General features: G+C 30.9%; 1 protein-coding gene across 1 annotated transcript in view; it reads left to right on the top strand.

Moving 5' to 3' along the window:
* The first annotated feature begins 544 nt into the window (after window positions 1-544).
* Window positions 545-17,534, top strand: part of LOC120172614 (N-lysine methyltransferase SETD6-like) — a 57,441-nt gene continuing 40,451 nt past the window's right edge. Inside the window, 6 exon segments of the mRNA XM_039180029.1 lie at window positions 545-605; window positions 3,136-3,203; window positions 4,162-4,453; window positions 4,709-4,763; window positions 4,765-4,825; window positions 12,670-12,738. Of these exon segments, the coding sequence (XP_039035960.1) occupies window positions 545-605; window positions 3,136-3,203; window positions 4,162-4,453; window positions 4,709-4,763; window positions 4,765-4,825; window positions 12,670-12,738 (606 nt within the window).

The raw sequence follows: 17,534 nt of genomic DNA, 5'->3' as shown, positions 1-17,534 counted from the left end.
TCCCGTTAGGAGACTCGCCCACAAAAGCCAGTGTATGACTTGGGTCAATCCAGATTAGTTAAGGCGAAACCTTGGAACTAGAAGACAACCAAAAAAATTTTTTTTGTAAGTATAAAGCAGTATCTATTCAGAGATAACTCTCAACCATTAGACATTGAACACTCACACCTCAAGCATTTCTGGTACTTGAACTCGGGATCTCAAAGAATAACAACAATTATTTTACCACTGAAGTCACCCAGATCGTGCCTAGAATTTCATTTAATACTAAGGACTAAACCATAAAAAAGTAAATATATAAACCTTCAATAAAATTTGACCTAAATAATTGGATAAATTATATGAGTGGTTCATTACGTTTCCGGTCTGTCCGAATTTGATCGCCGTTTAAAAAAATAACGATTTTGATTTTTTACATTATCAATCTGTTAGAATTTAATTTCTTGAATGTTAAATCTCGTTAACCCATTAATAAAAAGGATGAGTTGATGATTTAAAAACATTCAACGTATTTTATTCTTCTTTTTTGTAAGGATTTGCTTTAATGAAAAACAGTAATGGAGTAATAGCAGATGCCATTCTCTGCAAACAAGGGTATTGTGCAGGTACCAAGAAGAGTAAAACTTCCACAGTACTGAAAAAAAAAATCACATCGCTGGCAACCAAACATTCATGAAGACTATTATAGAAAACTTCACCGTCTTCTTATGCTGAGGCCCGTATTTGAACATAGACAATAAGGACACTTACCCCTCACACCGAAATCTAAAATTGGCTAGTTCATATATAATTAGAAATAAAAATATTATCTATATATTAATATTTTATTTTTATTTTGGTGATCTAATTATTATTTTTTTAAATCATACTTAATATTATATTATATTATATTATATTTTTTTATTATAGATCGTTAAAAAATTAACGATGATGTTGATAACGTTTAAATTGTTTTTGTTTTTATTGAATTATTCTTTTATTATTTTTTGACAAGATGAATACAGTTGAAATCGAATTTGAGCCCTCTTAAAAGAGAATCATATTTATTTTGCATCAGTGGTTGAAATCTTTTTTGGTTTTTTTTAAATTCAATGTATTTATTAGATAGTTTATTAAATAAAATAAAAAATAATTTACAAACAAAATTATTTACTTTTACTTATTATTACAATTTATTTTTTTTCGATACTTGTTATTAGAGTTAAATTTTATATTTATAACATGCTACTGAAATCTTAGAAACGGGTAATTCAACGAATAAATATTTATCTAAAGCTGATTTCTTTCGACATTCACCATTTCAGGACAAGCTATGAAACTTTTTACTGCAACTGCGTAACAGTTATCTCTTACGTTTTTATTCGTTCGATTTTAGTTTTTGATCAGTAGCTAAAATTAAATTGACCTAAAATATAAATGACCACCCATGTAGTTTATCCTTATTTTCTCGACCTAAGGTGTTTTTTCCATTTCGAGCCGGACTAGCTGAACAAAAGAAGTCATTTGTGAACCGGTGCTCCCTCCTCAACTCTTTCTTTTTTTTCTTTTTCTTTTTTTTTTTCCAGTTCAGCTGCCGCCCATAGCTTCACTTCTTTTACAGTGAAACTTGCAAGTTATTTCAATGGAGGAAGATAAGGTTAAATGCTACCTCTTCAGTACTTCGCTACTCGTTTTCGTTTTCTTTTCGTATCTTTCTGAAGTTTAATTTTGTTTAGCTTGCTCTGTTGGCAGTGGAGTGGAGTTGTGATTTTCCAACATATCCTAATGTCTTCCCCCCTGAATGAGGTTTTATTTCTTAAATTTAACATTCGAAATGCTTAGTGATTTTATCTGTCTCCTCACAAAGTTTTGCTAACCTCAGCTTTGTGCTTGTTCACATTTCATTTGGGGTCTGCAAAAGAGTGAGAACTTTAGTGGCTATAGTTCTGTTTGGTTCTTTTCTTCATTGAGATTCTAATTTCCATGTTATTTTTGAATGGCTTTGTTGGAATCTTAAATTATCTCTCCATGTTGCATCTTTCATGTGTTACTAGATTGTTGCATCTGTTCAAGAAGCTGAACTGGACTATGAAGCAATCATGCTACTCAGCAGAGAGTTGTCTCATTTCAATTTAATTTTTGCATAACTGAATTTTTTAATCTCAAAACCTCTGTTTTGAAAATCGGACCGGATCGATCGGTTCAACTGGTTCAATCGGGAACCGTTAATTAGTTTGGTTCAATATAAATCGGTTGAACCACTATTAGTGAACCGACCAGAACTGTTGAACCGTTCGAACCGGACCGGTTGAAAACCGGAAAAAAACGGGATTTTTGTTTTTATTTTTTAAAAAATTAAACCAAACAACGTCGTTTGTTAAACGAGTCAAGTCGAACTCGAGTATTGCTGAGCTCGACTCGATCTTGAAAACTTTAAAAGTAAGCTCAACTTAACTCAAATTCACAAGCTAAAAATTATCAAGTTCAACTCAAACTCAAAATATAATATTGAAACTTGAACTCAAAAAGGCTTGAACTCAAAAAAAAAAAATTAGAAGCTCGATTGAAGCCTAAAATTCGAGTTTGACTGAAGTGAAAGAATAGTTCACTCAATGCTCACCAAAAGGCTCTATGATTTTGAATGTCAAATTACCTCTATTATTTATAGAAGTTAGTTGTGATGCGCTTCTATGTTTCTTAGCAATGTGAGATTGTTTTGTTCTCATATTTTTTACTCTTTAGACTTTTGGGATGCTCTTCTATGTTTCTTAGCCATGTGAGATTGTTTTTAAAAAAAATTAAACCAAACAATATCATTTTGTTATGATTTTTTTAACCCCAAATTTATTTTTTAATTATAGTTATATAATTATATTTATTATTTAATATGTTTTACTTTAAATATTATGTTGTAATTAATTTGAATCATTTTGTTTAACTTGATTTTATGGTTTTTAACTTATATATGTTATGACTTGCTTTGAATATGACTTGTGATATAAAAAATTATTTTTTATTAAATATTTTTTGTATTTTTATTTAATTTTTTAAATAATTATGAAGTCATTCGGTTCTTCCGATCGATCAGACTAATTCAACCGATTGAACTAATGAACCGGTAGCATGACCGATTTGTTAACCGGACCGGTTCTTCAGATTCTGGTTCACTACATTCTACTTTGAATCAAATGCTGCAGATAGGTAGAATTATACATTTGGATGGGGTAAGTTGCAATTTTCTTTTTGTACCTTTCATCCCTTATGATCATTATTTTTTTTTTGTCAGACACTCTTTAATTTTTATTTTTTGATATAACACTTTTTATAAGAAGGTGAAACATATACATCACGTCTTACGACATATGGTAAAAGACGTAGACCCTATACCGTACCTTATGAAATATGTAAAAAAATAGGTATTATTTTTATAAATATTTTTAAAATGATGTCTAATATGTTATTAATTTCTGTTATGGTGTTATTTGTGTAAATATGTCAATTTTATGATATTATTTTAACAACATTTAATAATATTTATTTACTTTTAAAATTAATTTTTTAAAAATATAAAATTATTTTTATATTTTTAAACAATTAATTTTAAAAGTTAATAAATTTTTTAAAAATATATGAAATTTATAATTTTTAAAATTATAAAATATTTATCATCATCATCATTTTGTAAACGAAATACTAATTATAAATCTTTTATAAAATTATTCATATTTTAAAATACTTACCCTCAAAGTTTTCCTATACTATATTATATGTATTATGTAATATTATGCAAAAATTAAAATTTGTCGAGTTATAAAATAATTTGTAAAAAAATATTTAAAGATTTTAATGTAGAAATTTTTTTCACACAAAAAAATAAATAAATGAAGTTGACGTTTTTACACAAATATCACCTAATTAAAATTAATTATATATTAAGTACCATTTTAAATATTCTTTTGTAAATAAATGGTGTTTAATATGCCTGAAGAGGTTTGAGGCTCTGTTATTGTCTGACACTAAGGTGAAAAGCCTAGATGAGACTAGGCACACACCTTAAAGCATTGTAACTAATGAGGCCACAATGGGCAATCAAAGTGCCAAGATACAGATTTACGAAGTCCCTTCAATAATCTATTGAACTGTGAATAAATAATGATAATGCAATGGGTTTCTGGGATGCAGGTAGAACTTTATTTTGGTCCAGTTGGTGGACTGGGATTTTACAGCCACAGGAATGAGACGGAGGCTCAAAATTTTACCCTTTCTCTTATCGAAAGCTCGTTATCCACTCAAGTACACGTGCAAACACATGCTCTGCAATATCTAAGAGATGCAATTATTAATAGGATTTATGAGTTCGGATCTGAGGATAAAGTGGAGAATAAAATTGATATAAATTACAAGTGTGATAAAGGGAACTGTTTAATACAGTGGGCTGAGGACTATGGTGCAAAAACAAGATTGCAGATAGCTTGTAAGTTCGAGATTAGAATTGGTTTTTAGTGATGCCTTGTTAATTAGTATCTTGGCGTTATTTTTCCTTTGAACTTTCCTTTTTATTCTATTTATTTTATTACTATTTGGACCACATAAATATAACAGTTTCTTTAACATTCAAAAGATGCTTCAATACCACTAAAGGAAAATTTTCAAAAACTGTTTCTGAAATAAAAGCAAAGGAAGTCGGTGTTTTAATTATTACCCTTTTCTTGCATTGGCCTTCATACAGATATCGAGGGAGCTGGTAGAGGAGCCATTGCAACGGAAGATCTGGAAGTTGGTGACAGCTATGGAGATTCCTGCATCGATTATAATCTCTGAGGATCTCGTATATAAATCTGACATGGTACATTTCATAATGTCAAAGAATATGTATCTATATCTTAGTATTAGTTTTCCCCGAGTTTGATTTGATATCTTTCAAAATCACTGAAGTTGAAAAAAAAACTTGTATTGAACTTGATAGATTTCTGGATATTATTCCAAATTGACACCATTGTTATGATTCCAATTTTTTCTGTAATCTGCTGACGGTGCAATTCCCAGGACTTGGGCCGTAAAATCAGGTAATCGGACAGGTTTCAGTTGGATCTTGGCAGGTCGGGTAAAATCAGATACATGTTAACTCAGGTTGATTTGAAACCAGATCCAGATCGGGTTCGGGTCAGGTCAAATCAGTTTGGGTTATTTTCAGGTTGATTTGACACCAGATCCAGATCGGGTCATTTTCAGTTCGGATCGATGTCAGTTCAAGTAAAAACAGTTCAGGTCCGAAGCAGATAAAGACCAGGTTAATTCAGGTTCGGGTGGACTTCAGTCGGATCTCGTTCAGGCCGGGTCACATCATTGACAGATAAAATTCAGGTCAGATGTTTATCGGATACGGATTGAGTTTAGGTCGGGTCGTTTTTATTTTTTGGATTAATTATTTTGTCATCTTTCGTGATTGTTGAATTGCAAGTTGTAATTGTATATGATTTCGAGTAATTTAAGAGAAAAATAAATATTCATAGATCAATTTTGTAAAAAATATAAATTTAATGACAAAATTAAAGAAATATAAAATTACAAATAAAATTTTAAATATAAATTGAACAACACACATATGTAAGGGACTAAATCGAAATAAATTTAAAATATGAGGTTTAAATTAATATAACAAAGGACTAAATTAAACACATTTAAAAAATTATGGGCCAGTTACAAAAATATAAATAAATAACAACTAACGATGGAAGATGTAAATATAAATTTAAGGACTAAATTGAATACATATAAAAGTGAAAGACTTAAAATTGAAATAAATTAAAAAACACAAAAGGATTAAATCGAAATAAATGTAAAATGTGAAAAAATGATGAAAAATATAATAAATTGCAGTCATTTAAAAAATTGAAAAAAAATATATATATATATATAATATAAGTTTATATATAAACTATATTTATATTATAAACTATATAATTATTATAAGCTATATATAAATTATGTTTATGTGAACTATATATATAAACTATGTATATAATCTATATATGTATAAACTATAAAAAGTATATAGTTTATAAAATATTATTTATATTAATATAGTATATATATATATGTATGTATATAAACTATATATGTATAAATTATTTAAAATATATAGTTTATATATTATAATTTATATTAATATAGTATATATATGTATGTATAACTAATACAAGTAATATATAGAATATATATATATATATATATATATATATATATATATATATATATATATATATATATATTAAAGAAATACTATGCATAAACTATATAAAGTAATAAATTATATAGTTTATAAAAACCCTAAACCCTAAACCCTAAAACATAAACCTTAAATCTTAAACTTTATAAACTATATATGTATAGACACATTTGATAATTCATATATAGTTTATATAAACAATAGTTTATATAAATTATATATGTAACATTAACCTATAGTCTATAAATAATAGTTAATATATGTAATTTATAGTATATGTATATATGTAAACTATATATGTAACTTAAAGTACAAGTATGTATAAACCATGTACAGTATATATATAAACCATATAAAGTAAATTACTTATATAGTTTATAGAAACAATATGCATAAACTACATAAATTAATAAATTATATAGTTTATAAAAACTCTAAACCTTAAACCCTAAACCTTAAACCCTAAAATGTAATCACTAAACCCTAAACAATATATATAAACAATAGTTAATATATGCAATGTAACCTATAGTATATGTATACATGTAAACTATAGTCTATATATGTAACTTATAGTACATGTATCATGTATGTATAAACTATGTATAGTATATACTTTATAACCTATAATTTATATTAATATAGTATATAGTTTATAAACTATATTATATTAATATTAATTATATTAACTATAGTTTATAAACTATACTATATAATTTATAACATATAGTTTATATTAATATTAATGTTATATACTATATTTTATATTAATATTAATTATAAATTATAAACTATATTATATTAATATTAATATTAATTATAATATATAATTATTGTAATATTAATTATAAATAGTTAATTAATAAAATTATAAAGGGATGAAATTGAAATAATTTAAAATATAATGATTAAATTGAATCATTAATCTTGGACTAAATTGAATAAAATCAAAAATAGGGGACATCGCTACAATGCCAAAAGAAATTAAAAACACGCGGATCTAAAATACCCGACCCGAATGGATCGCTATATAAGGTCAGAATTTTGGTTTTTTTCCTCATTTTCAACTTCCTATTCAATTCTCTCATTTTGCTCTCTCTCTCTAGCTCTCTGTTTCTCTCAAATTCTCTACCATCTCTCTAGAAGTTCATCTGTGTTCTTCATTTTTCTTTGAAAAACCTTGTTTTGATCTTCAAAATCACCAAATCTAAAAAAAATTATGTTTTTTGGATCAAACACTCGAAATTTCATCCTTGTTCATCCGAAAACCCTCATTTGATCTTCATAAACACCAAAACCCATACGTTTTCTTGTTTTTTTCGATCAAAGACCCAAATTTTCTCCCTTGTTCATACGTTTTTATCCCAGTTCATATTTGTTCTTCACAAAAACCATCCGTTGATCTTCACAAACACCAAAACACATACCACTGAATGTTTTTTTAGATCAAACCTCTCGTTGATCCTTCCAAACACCTAAACCCTTAGATCATTTTATTTTCTTCGATCAAACCCAAACATGTCCATCTTCTGTCACCTAAACCCTAAACCAAAACCTGAACCCAAACCCAAACCCAAACCCAAACCTAAACCTAAACCCTAACCTAAACTTGAACCCTAATTAAACCCAAACCCAGACCCAACCCGAACCCAAACTCGAATTTGAACCTGAATCCAAAACCTGAACCTGAACCATAACCCGAACCCAAATCCAAACCTAAACCCAAAACCCTAACTCAAATTCTAACCTAAACCTAAAAAACCCTAACCGAGCATCTTCACTTGTTGTCTCTGTTGATATTCGATTCCCTTTTTTTTCAAGGGTTTCATGGACAGCTTTTCTTACAAGTTGAATGGTCCAGGTATGTTATTGTTTAGTATTGTACTATTTTTTTATTTTAATATTGTTTATTAATATATTATTAATTTCTTTTGTAGGAGAAAACCCAACAAATCAGAATGAAAGGCATTATAAAATAGGTAAATAAACAGTTTAATTTGTAGCTACTGTTGATTTGTTTCTACTGTTGATTTGTTTGTGTTGTTGGTTGTTCATTTAGATTGCTTTTATAAGGTTGTTAGCTGCCTTTATTTACAATTTAAATAAACTGTTTAATTTGTAACTACTGTTGATTTGTTTGTGTTGTTGGTTGTTCATTCAGATTGCTTTTATAAGGTTGTTAGATGCCTTTATTTACACTTTAAATAAACTGTTTAATTTTTAGCTACTGTTGGTTGTTCATTCAAATTACTTTTATAAGGTTGGTTGCTAACCCTAATTTTTTTTGCAAGGGGATATAAATGATGTACTGTCTGAAGCAGTTGATTTAAATAAATCCTCTAAGAGAAAGTCCACAGGTTCATTTGAATTTGGGAGAAGAACCTCTGTTGTTTGGGACCATTACACATTCACCAAAGCTGATGATGGTTCTTTTTATGCCGAGTGTAAGTATTGCAAATTGAAAAGGTATAAAGTTGATTCTTATATTGCTACATCTAACCCTAAAAGGCATACTAAGAAATACCAAGCATATAAGGATTTTCTTGCTGAAAATCCAGATAGTGTAGCTTCTTTTGATCAAAACAAATACTGTGAATTGTTTGCTGATGCTATTCTGTGTCATGGTTATGCATATAGTATAATTGAGCATGACAAACTTAGGGTTTTACATCAATACCTTAATTCTTATGTTAAGGATATATCTAGGTATACTGTTACTAAGTATTGTATGTTGGAGCATGAAAAGCATAAAAAATTACTGCTTGATTCAATGCATTTTGTCTCAAGTCGTGTTTGTTTTACATGTGATGCTTGGTCTGCCTGCACTTCACATTCTTATTTTGCCCTTATTGCTCATTATGTTGATAATAACTGGAAACTTCAGTCTAAAATATTTAATTTGCGTCGTTTTCCTCCTCCTCATGATGCTGAGTCTATCTTTAAGTTTGTGAAAAAGATGATATGTGAATGGGGTCTTGAAAAAAAAGCATTTACTATTACACTTGATAATACTTCTGCAAATGATAGAATGGTTAAGAGACTGAAAGATTATTTGAATGTCATTTCTTCTCTTCCCTGCAATGGTAAGTACTTTTATATAGGGTGTGTTGCCCATATTTTGAACTTGATAGTTCAAAAAGGTTTAAAGGTGATTTATTCTTCTGTTAATAAATTACGTCATATTGTTAAGTTTATTGATTCTTCTGGCTCTCGACTTTGTGTCTTTGAATTAGCTGTTAAATACTGTGATTCTTCTTTCTCTGGTAAGTTAATATTGGATGTTCCTACTCGTTGGAATTCGACTTACTTGATGATTCATAGGGCACTTGAGGCTAGATTAGGGATTAACTTGTTTCTTAATAGGGAAAATGAGTTGGATATCATTACTGATTATGAATGGGAAACAATTCAAACAATCTGTGATTTTCTTGAGCCTTTTTATGAAATTACTACGTTGTTCTCTGGTTCTAAGTATCCCACTTCTAACTTGTATGTGGTTAACGTTGTTGCAATTGAGAAATTGTTGTGTGATGCTCATAATGATCATTGTGAAGGTATTTCTGCAATGGTAAAACCCATGCTTGAACTTTATGAGAAATATTGGTCTGATCACTCTATGATTCTGCCTTTTGCTGTTTTACTTGATCCTCGATATAAATAACAACTGCTTAAGGAGTTGTACAATGTTCTTTATGTTGAGGATGATGTTCAACGAAGAGTACGTCTCATTTATGATGAATTTCTTGAGTTATATGTATTTTATTCAAAAAATGAACCCTGTGTTTCTTCTTCTTCTTCTTCTGTCCAAAGTAACACATCCTTGGACAGAAGTGGCTAAAGTTCCAATCGGCCTCGAACATTTAGAAAATTAAATTTATTTCAAGTTAGTTAATATAATTTCTAGTTGAATTTTAACTTATTTATTTCCTGTTTTTATTTACTAATTTCTTGTGTTTTGTTTTTCAGAATTTTGATGCCAATTTAGCTGCTTCAAGGAGTGGACGATCTAATGTTGACTCGTACATCTGTTTTCCCCTTGTCCCTCGTATTGGAGAATCGGAGTTTGATATTTTGGAGTATTGAAAAAATCAGCGTGTTTCATATCCTGTACTATCTCGCATGGCGAGTGATATATTGGTTATTCCAATTACTTCCGTTGCATCTGAATTGTCCTTTAGTATGGGGGTAGAATTTTGACCAAATTAAGAGCTTCACTCTTACAAAAAAAAATGTTGAGATTTTTGTTACAACCCGTAATTGGTTGCACGGTTTTGAGCCGGAGGATAAAGATGAAGACTACCTTACTATGATTAATGAGTCTACTATGTAAAGGTATTATATAATTGCTTTCTATTTTATTTTAATCTCAATATTTCAAACTGTTTATTAATTATTTTAATTTTAATTTTAATTTTAATTTTTAGGGTGCTAACGTTAAGTGAAACCATTGGAATTTACGATTCAGTCTTGTTTCTTCCATTTACATGTAACTTTTACTTATTAATTACTTATTGTATTTATTATGTTTAACAATATCTGAAACAAATTTTAATTGATGGTTTTGTTTTTTATAAGATGCTTCTGTCCAAAGTAACACATTCTGGTTTTGCTTGATATTAATTTTATTTTCATAAACAATGTTGAATGTTTGATTATGTAAGGGTTTGGTAAAGTTGGAAATGTTTGGCACTGTTGGCTATTGTATTCCCTTTGGCTTTACCACGATTAAATGTTTGTTTAATGCAGAAAATTTGTCTGCTATTGCTGTTGCTGCTTCCTGCTGCCTGTTGATGCTTCCTACTGCCTGCTGCTGCTTCTTGCCTATTGTTTCCTTGTATTTTATTTTGTTGGTCTGATTTAAATAGATTGTTGAAACTGTCATTTTTTCGAAATAGCTACTCATGTTAAATTATGTTGGTAGCTTTAAAAGTTGCATGTATTTTAACAATGTTGGCAGCTATTTCGATATAAAAGCTCGATAAAGAAATTTCTGGTAGCAAAGTTAGGCTTTTAGACTTATAATATTTTTTTATAAGATCTGAGAGCTTAAAGTTTTTTTTTTAAAAATTTTTCTTCATTTTTTTGTATTCAAGTTGAATTGACTCAAATATTATTCAAATGTTATATTAAATGTTATTTAAATTATCATTATCAATTAATTTTATATTTTATACTATTTTTCATTTATGTTATAATTGTTAAATAATTTTTTGTACCAAAATTAAACGGTATAGTTTATATCTATATTTTAGAGAATTAATCACGTTCAATACTAATGTTCATTTATTATCAAATTAATTATCATTTTATTATCAAAATTATTTATATTAATAATGTAAACCATTAATATATATTACATAATAAATACTTTCATTATTAATATTATTTTTTCTTTATATAAATTAAACTATATAATTTATATAAATTAATGTATATTATTTTTCCTTTGTATTATTAATAATGTTTTATCTAATTTATATTTAAGAAATTTTATTAATAATTTTATTTAATAGGTCTATTTATTAATTTAATTATCATAATAAATATTTTATTATAACATTTAAAAAGTAATCATATTAATTTTTTAATTACATCATAAGTGAAAAAACTCATAATTTTATTAAAATCTTATAATTTTGTCTATTGTAGTATATAAGTCAAGTAAATATCAAATCATGTAATTAACAAGTCAGATTATTTACAGGTCATGTTAAAAACATGTTAGGTTGAAAACAGTTCGGGTAATATCAGTTATTTACCATGTCAATCTCGGGTTTGGGTTCATATCAGTCGGATGCAGTTCGGGTTCGGATATCATATTTTTGGTTCAATTCAGGTTCAGGTCGTTCTCAGGTCGGATGCTGGTCGTGTTCAAATCTACAATTTTCATGTCCAAATCGGGTTCAGGTCAACATCAGTTCCGACTCGAGTCGGTTTCGGATCACCACTGTGTAGGTCAAAATCAGTTTTGACTCGAGTCGATTTTAGTCAGTTTTGCAGGTCGAGTCAGTTTTTTACATTCCTACCCAGGACATTCACGTGGATTTAAATTGAAGAAAATAGTATAAATAATATAACAATCACCCAAAAAATTTATTGTCCCAATAACCTCACTTTTAGTGTAGGAGGCAAGTAAACTCATTATCTCATTCACAAAAGATGTTACAGATGTCTTATTGTTTTGTAAATTCAACCTCAATAGGATGTGACACCTCTTACTTGGTATTTTGATTTGTCTTTAAAAGAAACAAACAATTTGCATCATTTCTTTATCCTTTTCTCATATTTATTTTATGTTTACTATTTTGATCACATTTCTTGGCATACCTGGTTCGCGTTCACTTTACAGAATGTAAGCTACTGGGACTTGGCAATAAATTCATAGGATTTAGCTTGAATATAGCATAGATATTTTAATACCGGCTGAGGATATCATTTCTTCTTGTTATATCTGATTGCAGTGTCAGGTTTTAGAGAAGATTGATGGAATGTCATCTGAGACTATGTCATTGTTATGGAGTATGAAGGAGGCAGTGGGTCCAGCAGTTAATGCGGCAGGAGAGAGAAGATGAACAAATCAGAATATGAGTATTAAATTCTTTTGACTTTGGGAGAAAAATACAGGGGGGATTTTCAGGGTTTAGGTTTAAGGAAATTGGTCAATTTGGAGGGAAGCAATCAAGCCCACTCAGAAAATAATAGTGAGCTCATTTCCTCAGATTGTAGAATAGTCCCGTCTGGGCCTGTGGTGAACATAACAATGTTGGGCGTTAGAGGCTCCAAGGAGATTCGGGTGGAGCCTCCAAGAGAATTAAAGCAGATTGTTTTAATGGGAATGGATAGTGGGAATGTCATAGCTGATGTGGGTGTAGTGGTGTAGCGTCACAAAGAATGGTAACTAGAAGAGTTTCGTCGTCCTCACCTTTAAATCGGAGAAGATCCATAAGTGTTGCTACTATTTTTTGTGACAGTATACAACCGACAAAATAGGAAAAAATCTACAGAAGAATCAGAGATGGGATTTTCTATTTTGGATGCTTCGACAGATAAGAATGAATTAATCTCTACTTGGTAGGTGAGGAGAATGTTGAGTGTATCATTTAGGGGGGAATAGGTGTTTGATCAGAAGTTTTTGGAATTAAGCCAGGGATTGGAGGATGAGAACTAATCTCATTCCTTTTTTTTAGGTGTACAAGTTACTGAAAGTATGATGAAGTTCTCTTGTGTTACATGGACTATTAGGGGTCTACAGAGGAAAGAAAAGGTTAGGGCAGTAAGGAAGTTGGTTGCTAAGAGAAAGCTAATGGTCTTATTCCCGCATGAGACAAAAGTTGAAGTGGTGAGACCAGCTTTGGTTAGACGTTTAGGGGGAAAGATGCTTCGAGGGATTGCGGTTTCTCTTGCAGAATGATCTTCAGGAGGATTAATGAGCCTTTGGGATGAAAATTGTTTTGAGTCTCGGGTTATAGAAGTTTCGAAACGTTTTAGGAAGATAATGTGAATATATGCTTAGTAAACATATACAGACCTATTTTAGGATCAGAGAAGGAGGTATTTTTTAGGAGTTGCTCAGTTACTTATGCCATGTGGAATGTGCATTATGTGTGGGTGGTGATTTTAATTCGTATTTATCTCAAGAGGAGAAGAGAGGTAAATAACATAATTTGCATTCGATGAGAATTTTTGGGTTTTTGTATTTCAGGCGAAATTGGTGGATTTACCGATGATGGGTGGTAATTTCACGTGGAGCAACAATATGGATGATCCATTATTTGTTAGATTGGATAGATTTCTAGTGAATGCATATTTTTTGTCGATGATTACAGATATTGATCAACTTCTACTTTCGAAGTCATTATCGGACCACAATGCAGTGGTACTAGAGAAAAGAGAGGTCAATTAGGGTCTAAAGCCTTTCAAATTATTCAATTACATTATGGAAGATGAGGGTTTTCAATAGATGATGGAGTTGAAGATTAAGGAGGTGAAGAAGGTTAATTGTAGAGGAATTGAATTTATGCTAAAAGAATTAAAGAAATCAATTAAATGTTGGTCCTCTAATAATCATATGAAGCTGCCGGATTTGATTATGAGGTTGGAAAATTCAATTTATGAAATGGAGAAAATAGTTCAACAGGGGTCTGCTCATGTGTCGATGGAATCAATTGCGAAAGCCAAGAAGGAATTGTGGTCAATGTACAAAAAAGAGGAACATATTTGGTTTCAAAAATCTCGAGCGAAATGGATTCAAGATGGAGATCTGAATTCTCGGTATTTCCATCAATGCGCATCAAATAGGGGCAGAATAAATAGGCTGAAGATATTGGAAGTGAATGGCAAGGTTATTTCGAACCCGTATGAGATAAAAACTAATGTTAGTGGGTTTTTCAAGAAAAACTATAATTTGAAGCCTACGTTGGATGTATTGAATTTTGATTTGCCTTTCAAGTACTTATCAGAGAATCAATTCTCACTGTTGGAAATGAAGCTTTTAGAGTAAGAAGTTTGGGAGGCTATAATTCGTCAGACATCTACAAGGTACCGAGTTAGGGTGGATTGAACATGGGGTTTTTCAAAAAAAAATTGGACTTCACTTAAGGAAGATATCTTGAAGTTCTTTGAGGATTTTTACTCGGGTAAGAAACTGTAAAAAAGTGTGAATCATACGTTTATTACTTTGATCCCGAAGAAGTCAAATCCGATTGGAATAGAAGATTATAAGCCTATTAGCTTGGTGGGGGATTTTATAAGATTTTTTCGAAAGTGCTTTCATTGGGGCTAAGGTTGTGCTTAGATTCGCTGATTGGTCATTCACAGTTCGCATTTATCCCGGGGAGATAGATATGCGATTGCTCTTTATCGCAAATGAAGCCATCGACTATTGGAGGAGGAAAGGTAGGAGATGTATCACTTTCAACCTGGATTTTAAGAAAGCTTATGGTTCAGTTGATTGGAATGTCTTAATGAAGATTATAGAGCACATGGGTTTCAGAGAGAAATGGCTTTCTTGGATCTTCGAGTGTATTTCCTCTTTTACTATTTTTGTCCTGGTCAATGGCTCTCCGACATAAAGTTTTAACGTGTTGAGGGGTTTACGTCAGGGTTGCAGTCTATCGCCTATGTTATTTAACTTAGTCGGAGAGATGCTGAATCTAATGCTATCTAAGGCGGTGGAGTTGCGTTTGTTTAATGGCTTTCAGATTGGTTGTGACAGTAATTCGTTTTTGTAATCTCATCTGTAATTTACTGATGATTTAATTATTTTTTATAGAGCGAATGAAGGTCAATTGAATAATGTTAAGAGGATTTTAGTTGTTTTTGAGATGTGCACGGGTTTGAAGTTAAATTTTTCGAAAAGGAAAATTTTTGGGGTCAATTTGGAGACATCGATTGTTAATGACTGGGCAATGTCTATTGGGTGTAAAGCATATGTTTTTCAGACGGAGTATCTCGGGCTCCCTCTTGAATTCAAGATGCATTCGACAGTTTTATGGGAGCCGATTATTAACAGCTTTTATCATAAATTAGCTGGTTGGAAAGCTTCAACACTTTTACTTGCTGGAAGGGTTGTGCTTGTCAAATCTGTCCTCTCGGTGCTTCGAATATACTATATGTTTTTGTTTAAAATGCCTTCTAAAGTTGTTAGATGTTTGAATTCTGTTATGGTAAATTTTTTATGGGGTAGTACTTCACAGAAAAATAGAGTTCATTAGGTTAATTGGTCGCAAGTTTGCAAACAAAAGGAGTTTGGAGAGTTGTGGATCAATGACATAAAGCTTATGAATAAAACTCTTTTAGGTAAGTGGGTTTGGAAATTTTGGAGCTATAAAGATACCTGTGGAAAAAGATGGTCTTCTCCAAGTATAAATTCGATAGAAGGGAGATATGGGTGAGAAGTAGTTTGTCCACCCAATCTTCTTGGCTTTGGAAGGTTGTTTTTAATAATTTCTTGTCAAATGATAGTTTTAGCAATGGGTTCTTCAGCCTTTTGGTGCTGTAAGTAGGGAAAGGAAATTCAATTCGTTTTTAGCAAGATGTATGGATCGAAAACCTTCCTCTGAGGTTGAGATTTCCTAGGCTTTTTGTTTTATCGATTAACAAAGATGGGGTTATAGTAGAATTTGGGTCGCTTAGTTATGGAAGATGGGTGTGGGATATTTAGATAAAAAGGAATTTGTTGGACTGGGAGTTGGATATATCGGTTGAATTGCTTTTGATATTGGACAAAGTGAGTGTGGGAGTAGGTGATGATGACTGCTATGTGTGGAAAGGGAATCATGAAGGATTCTACTCGGTAAAATCAGCCATTAAAGCAGAGTCAAGCTCATATGTTGCGAATTTACTTTGGTCGGAGTTTTTTTGGGCTGGTTTGTCACCTCCTAATGTATGGCATGTTTTTTACCAGAAGATGACAGTTAAGTCAACCTTGATTAGGAGGGGTGTTAGCGGAATCGATGATCCCCTTTGTCTATTTTGTGGTTTAGATGTTGAATTAGTTAGTCATCTGTTCTTTTCTTGAAAAATTGTTTGGGGAGTGTAGATGAGATTCCTGAGGATGTGGAGTGTTTTTTCAGCTTTGCTAATTTGTCCTAATGAGTTCATTTTCGTGTGGGCTGATTTAGTTCCAAATTTTGAGATTTGGAAATTTATTCAAGGAATAATTATGTGGTCTGTTTGGTTATGTAGGAATAACTCAGTTTTTTAAAATGAAAGGTTGGATCTAACCTATCTGTGTTTTTTGGTTAGATATAGGGTGGCTACTTAGTTTTTGGTGAAGAAGTCCAGTTTTTCAGTTTCTCTTGATCTTCTGCTAGGGGGTCTCACACTAGCAGATGTGCACAAGGGCAAGTTGAAGAATGTTTTAGCATTCACAGGTTGGTGTCATCCCCCTTTAGGTTGGTTTAAAGCTAATGTGGATAGAGTAGTGGGATGTGATTAGAGGTGCAGTGGAATTGGGGGATTGCTGAGGGATTCAAAAGGCAAGAAGCTGGAGTTTTTATCGGTTGTATCAAGACCTGGTCCACCGGTTCTGGCAGAACTAAAAGCTATTCAAGAAGGGTTACAATTGTTTTTAGCCTCGAAGTGGAAAGTTAAAGGGCATCTTATTTTGGAGTTTGATTCTATGGTTGCTGTGAATTGAATTAAATTCCCAGAGTTATGCCCGACTGTGTTTAGCAATCTGGTTAAAAAATTAGCAAAGTGTATGTTGGATTCAAATGTGTTGTTAAGGTTTGTGAAGCGAAGCAGTAATTGGGAAGCTGATGCTTTAGCTAAGAAGGGAATTGGTTGAAGGCTGTTGTGGGTGTATTCTATTTGTAGAAGTTTG

This window comes from Hibiscus syriacus, unplaced genomic scaffold, assembly GCF_006381635.1.
Source record: "Hibiscus syriacus cultivar Baekdansim isolate YM2019G1 unplaced genomic scaffold, ASM638163v2 tig00111873_pilon, whole genome shotgun sequence".
Lineage (NCBI taxonomy): Eukaryota > Viridiplantae > Streptophyta > Magnoliopsida > Malvales > Malvaceae > Hibiscus > Hibiscus syriacus.
This window is presented reverse-complemented; position numbering and strand designations above follow the sequence as displayed.